Below are 6,619 nucleotides of genomic sequence, written 5' to 3'. Positions count from 1 at the left end.
AACTTCGAGAGCCAGATTTCCTTAGATAAAGCTTGTCTGTAATCTTCACACGTAACATCAGCTTTCCAGATACCACATATCACTTTTTCAAAGTGCTCTGACAAAGTTAAAACACGTGAAGCTGGCAGCTCCCACTACATTGATGTGACCAAGAAGGGTAAAGGAATAGCATTACTACTTGTTATTGGGAAATCCCTATATACATCGACCTCTCTCCTCAACGGACAGGCAAACCTGCAAAAATGCTCAACCCTTTCTCGCATTCGAGAAGGCACCCTCAACATAACCTCTCGAAATACTCAGCTTTATTTCCCCCCGATAATACCTCAGCAAATAAGCCACACCAAGAACAAGAGTATCTCATATCATCAGGGTCGAAAGCAAGAGTATCCCATATCATGCTTTCTCCCTGTCTTTGTCTTTGTCCTTGTCCACACCTGCAGGACAAGGAGAAAGAGAGCAGTCAGTCGGAACCTGAAATCAAACCTCCAATATGGAACTGACTGCCTGGAACCTTTGCCTGGTTGCTTACTTAGCATTGCTCTCGAGTACTCATCCTCAACTGCTGTCAAGGTCACGAATTCCACCGGCAAATACCTCATGACAGTTGATCAGATATTGGCTCTTTACACTGAAGCTGCCAAGCGTGGATGAGTCACTATGAAGGAATGTTCTGAAGGACCATTTAAATGCAAAGGTTGCACACCACTTCTGCCATGCAAAAGATTGAAGCAGAAGGTTCAACGGTGAGCTGAAACAGATCACTACAGCACGACACCTTTCCATACCACATTCATTATTCCGTCAACAGCAAAAGTATCCCATATCATCAAGGTCGAACGTTCTCTAGATTTGATGGACTTGTTTTGACCCTCAAATTCTTGAGTCGGCCTTATACTCTGAAGGGAACCAGAAAATCCTCCAGCACAGTTCAAGAATAAGCCTGTGGAAAGTTACTTCTTCAAAAGCAAAAGTATCTCATATCATCTCTTCTCCATTTGCTTCTCCTTATCCTGGCAGCTGAATGAGAGACAAGGAAAATGAGAACAATCAACTGGAAGCCGAAGTCGAACCTCCGATCCTGGGTTGCTTGCTTGGAAGTTTGACTGCTTACCTTGTCTGTCACCTCTTTCGGCAGATCTCCTAGCTCAGCGACTTGGGGGACTCCTACTATAGGGTTTGTATCGCACTTGACCAAGCCCGAAACTACAAGTAAGCTTCAAGTGAAATTGATACATTACCTTGTGCATCTTCATCGGTTAAAGATACCACCCATGGATGGAGGAAAAGTACTTCCAGAGAAGATGCCACATCTACATATGAGACAGATAAGGCACGTGAAAATGATACCACACTTTAGTACTTAGAAGTTTCGTGATTATTCAATGGCTTGGATCTTGCAAGTCCCCAACCGAGGAGCTTCCCTCACTCGGGAACTTAGGGGAGCACTGTTTGTACCATACTTGACCAATCCCGAAACTACTGAGGACCGGTCAACGTTATACCGTCAATGACCTAGAAGAGCTTCCCTTCAACCAGGAGGCCAATCACAATGCGACACGTGTCGACATCAGAAGCCAATCACAGCTCGACACATGTCAATATCAGAAGTCAATCACAACACGACACGTGTCGATGTTAGAACAAAACTAGAAACTCTCCTCTATAAATAGGGATCATTCTCCCACAATAATCTCTAATGTCATTTTGTACTAAACTATTCACTAGAACTCACTAAACCAGAGCTTGAACCTATGTATTTGTGTAAACCCTTCACAATTAATGAGAACTCTTCTACTCCGTGGACGTAGCCAATCTGGGTGAACCACGTACATCCTGTGTTTGCTTCTCTGTCTCTATTCATTTACGTACTTATCCTCACTAGTGACCGAAGCAACTAAGCGAATGTCACAAAACCTGACACTTTCTATTGTACCAAAGTCCTAGCTGATTTTGTGCATCAACAGTTTCTAAATATAAAAATTTGGAGTGCAAAAAACAACACTTTAAAAAACGATTTTTTTTCTTTCAATTCTATTATATAATAATGCTATATATTTAAGGGAAACTTTAAAACTATAGTTTTTGAAGCTAATTTTTCTTGTTTGGTTGTTTAAGATTGAACTATTTATTATTATTTAATGAAGGTTATATTTGTAGCTCTTTTTACTTATTATTTAATGACATTTTCAAACTAACAATCAGTGAGTTCTATGTTTTGATTTAAATTATTGATTTTTAAGATCATTACCTTATCCTTTTTTTTTTTAAACTATATTAAGGAGGGACATTTTTATAAATTTTATTCAAGGTTTCTAAAATCTCAGACAACCCTGTGTGACCAATACAATGGGTCTTATCAAGACTATACTATACCTCAGGTGTAAGGCTTTAGTGCAAGTATCATCTATCTTCAAAGAACAAGGATTGTCTGCCCTTCCGTGCCCTTTTGTTTGTGTGGTCACGGTTAAGTCACGTCAACATTTTATATTACTATTTATTTTTGTCTTATTATCTCTATAAAAAAACAATATAAAATGTTAACGTGGCTTAACCGTGACCACACAAAACAGGAGGGTACGGGAGGGCAAACAATCCTGTCCATCTTCAAACTTTAGATACTTCTTTGATGCAGAGTTTTTTTTTTCACATTTTTCTTTGCTTGTATCAAGCTAACTTTAGGAAAAGGATCCTTCTTGGGGATCCTTGCCAGATCATTTTCTTAGAGATTGGGAGATCTCGTAATCGTGTTCATTCATCGTACATTGTACAGTAAAAAATTATTTAAAATTTAAAATTAAATATAAATAGTACGTAACGAAAACTGACCACACGATGTATGATGAATAAATACGATTACAATATTCCCTGGATCCCCAGGAAAAGGATCTGACCCCAACTTTACACCAACAATACTTAATGCCCGAACACATGGCTAAAATAGGTTAGGCTACAACACTAACATGTACTTGGTACCTGAAAATATCATGATCATGGCCAATTGAATAGTGGAACACCACTTTTAGGGTACTACTTAGAACTATTTGATAGGTTATTTGTAAGTCTTCGTTCTTGTTTGTAGCTTATCATTTTACTTCTCTCGTATCGTTGAGGTTTATTAGGAAAGAAAAAAATACTAATTTTGTTCTTGTTTGTACCTCATCATCTTACTCCTCTCGTATCGTTGAGGTTTATTAGGAAAAAAAAAATACGAATTTTGTTCGTTTACTCCAACGGAAGATATCATTCAGCTAAAGATTAGACCCTAAAAAAGGCCAAAAGCAAATAAACGACTTGTCAATTTCTTGAAAACGAAATTTGGGTAATGGGATGTATTCCATTCAAAGTTTCGTAGTTTCCTCTTTTTTCCTAGATGATCCGCAATGCTCACAGTACAAATGAAACGTGCTTGACTGACCAAATTATATTAAAAGATATCATCCAGCACTTACAAAAAGTTAAATTCTTATTGATGGTTCCTTATTGAGGGGCGGCATTTTGATGAGCTACAGCGCCATTTCTTGTGTGGTTGCTGCTCCTCCAGCAACCCCAATCAAGATTTGAACACAGCAAAAATGTGCTGAAAAGTCTGCAGAATTTTTTAGTTGCAGCTAATTTTGACCTTAAAAAGATACTGTTTTTTGAGGAAGACGAGGATGACTGTCATACCGTCACGTAATTTTACAAAGTTGTATGTTATAGTATAAGTTATCAACGACATGGTATGATGCTAGTCAGTATACGCATGGACTTTGAGCTTGTAACAGTGATCAATTAGTTACCAAATCTTAAACATCTCTGGATTGTGATATGATCTAATTAGCTAGTGATTGCGATGTTTAGCGATCTGTAGAGCTTCAATAAAATTTTTTGGCTTTTTAGCCAAAATGATCATGAGATTTGCATAACTTATCACTTTGGCCCCTGAGATTTGAAATCAATAAAAGTGGTACATGAGTTTGTCCACCATCAATTATTTTGGTCATTTCAAGAAAAATTATATTAAATAAGGATGAAAATGACAAAAATACCCTCAATTTAATGAACAATTGGCAAATGATTTGACAAAAATTGAAGGTATTTTTGTCATTTTAGCTTTATTTAATGTATATTTTTTGTGGAATGACCAAAATGATTTATGGTAGACAAACTCAGGGACTAGTTCTATTGAGTTCAAATCTCAAAGACCAAAGTGAGAAGTTATGTAAATCTCAGAGATCATTTTGACTAAAAATCCAAATTTTTTTAGCTATAAGTAGGATAGGACGCTAAACCCTAAGCCCTAAATTTAAAACGGACTTTTGTTTGAACACCATGAGGCCCAAACCCTCGGCCCAAACGAGAACAGAACTGCCCGAGGAGAATATCATTTTGGAGATGGCCCAGAGAAGAAGCAAGGTAACTAGTCCACCAAGCGACAAAATAAAAAGCCCAATCCAATTACTTGTAGATGGGCTATCTTAGCAAGGAGAAACTTCGGCATATTATGCATAAGAGTGTACCTGCTTAAGGAGAAATTTTTCTGTGTGTCATGAATAGGGTTCAGTACGTTAAATGTAATAATACAACTGGATGAAATTTGAAGAAGAAAAAAATTCCAACGTATGACACTTACGATACCGGATCGTGTTCCCGACACACTAAAAAATCACTGCTGCTTAAAGTTACTTGATGACTAAATAAGAAAAATAGAAAGTAATTGAATCCTCAAATCCATAAAATCTCCAAAATCCACTAAAAGAATAACGAAAAGATAAATAATTTTTAATATCTAACTAATTCACACTTTGTTCAAAGTTCAACCACTTCATATATTAATAAACATGACCATACACTTCAAAGTTAAACATGATTGTATTATCTCCTGAAATAGGGCCCACAGGGGACACACAGATGTGCCACATGGACACCTTCCTCACTCATCCATGATAAGGTCAATTATTTGAGATTCCATGCACAAGAACTCCTTTACTATAAATGGTAGCTCCTCACCCACATTGTCCAAAACCCAATTGAAGCCTTCAAGCAGCGGAATCTGCAAATCCGAAAAAAATAAAAGAAAAAGCAATGTCTGAATTCACAGAAGATTTTCAAAGCATTAAACCTTCATTTCCTTTCTTAGATATTGACCCAAACATGGAACTAGTAAACCAGTTTGCAGACCAATTCAATGTTCCAAGTGTCATGGAATATCCAAGCTTGAATTTCCACACCTACATGCCCTTCACAACCGACAGTTACTTGTTCAGCAATCAAGAACCCGAGTTCCCCGCCGGAAACATGGTCGAAAACTTTCCAAAATTAGAAGTTCATCAGACAGTTGCGGATGGAAGTGAAACCAAGAAGAGAATAGCAGTGGGTGATGCATCACAGAGCAGCTCTGGAATCTCTACTCCCCCAGTTTCTGAAACCGGGATTACGCGAAAAAATGTAACTATTTAAATCATGTTTCTCAGTCGCTTGACTTTGTTTTGCCTTGTCTATAGCTAGTTCTCTGTTTGATTTTGTTCGTGGATTCGCAGAGCGCAGGAAGAGGAAAGAGGGTCAAGAGCAATGAGAAGGAAGATGAGAAACCAAAGGAAGTTGTTCATGTTAGAGCCAGGAGAGGCCAAGCCACTGATAGCCACAGTCTAGCGGAAAGGGTAACTAAATTTGCATGTAATTCTTTTATTTTTTGTTTTTTATTATTTTATATGAGCGATATTCTAGTCCAATTTTCGAGATAAATTTGTTAAATACATTGTTTCTTGGTTTTAATACATAAGAATGTTGTCAATCAGGTTAGAAGAGGAAAAATCAATGAAAGACTGAAATGTTTGCAAGATATTGTCCCAGGGTGCTCTAACAAGGTAATTAAGAAATTTTGTAACATAATTAATCTCAGTAAAATTTTATTACTAACTTAATAAATTTAAGAATTGTAAGTTTAATTACGAACTCGTTAATGTAAATTACAGACGATGGGAATGGCGGTAATGTTGGACGAGATAATTAACTATGTTCAGTCCTTGCAGAACCAGATTGAGGTTAGTTTGACAATGATCGAATGTTTCTTGTTAATTTGTTCTCCTCTGGAAAATTAATGTTTCTTTTCGCGTCGAATATTTCAGTTCCTATCTATGAGGCTGGCTGCAGCAAGCTCTTTCTATGACTTCAACTCAAATACTGATGCTACGGAGACAATGCAGGTACAAAACATGAAAACGCATAACGTTTCAGTCAAAAAAATTTGATGGCGAGGGATGAAATCCTAATTTTGCGCGTTCGAAAACTAAACTAATAACGTTTCTATTTTTATGTTGCAGATAGCAGCAGAGTTGGAGAGATTGAAGAGAGAAGCTGCAGGATATGGAGGGTTTGGTGCTAGTTTCCAATCAACATCTTCAACTTGGTCCCCCTGAAACTTGAACTTTGGATGATATTACTGGATGCCAAACACATGAAGATGCTCTCTCTCCCATGTCCTACTCCTACAGTTCAGATGTTATGATTTTTGTCCCTACTTCATGTTATATATGTCTGGCACAAGTGGAAAACCAAAATTTGTAAAACCCTAATTTGTATGTTGGGAAATTTATTGAGATTAATACAAGGCACACAGTCAAAACTTTCTCCCTAA

General features: G+C 37.3%; 1 protein-coding gene across 1 annotated transcript; it reads left to right on the top strand.

Annotated features, from left to right (window-relative positions):
• Nucleotides 1-4,988: 4,988 nt before the first annotated feature.
• Nucleotides 4,989-6,619, top strand: LOC103455504 (transcription factor BEE 3). Its single transcript, XM_008395096.4, has 6 exons — nucleotides 4,989-5,430; nucleotides 5,523-5,642; nucleotides 5,781-5,849; nucleotides 5,958-6,026; nucleotides 6,111-6,188; nucleotides 6,306-6,619. The coding sequence occupies exons 1-6, from the start codon at nucleotides 5,068-5,070 to the stop codon at nucleotides 6,399-6,401; spliced, it is 795 nt and encodes a 264-aa protein (XP_008393318.2). The 5' UTR covers nucleotides 4,989-5,067; the 3' UTR covers nucleotides 6,402-6,619.

The sequence above is a fragment of the Malus domestica genome, chromosome 14 (assembly GCF_042453785.1).
Source record: "Malus domestica chromosome 14, GDT2T_hap1".
NCBI classification, from domain to species: domain Eukaryota; kingdom Viridiplantae; phylum Streptophyta; class Magnoliopsida; order Rosales; family Rosaceae; genus Malus; species Malus domestica.
Note: the sequence above shows the minus strand (reverse complement) of the source record. Positions and strands in the feature narration are given on the sequence as shown.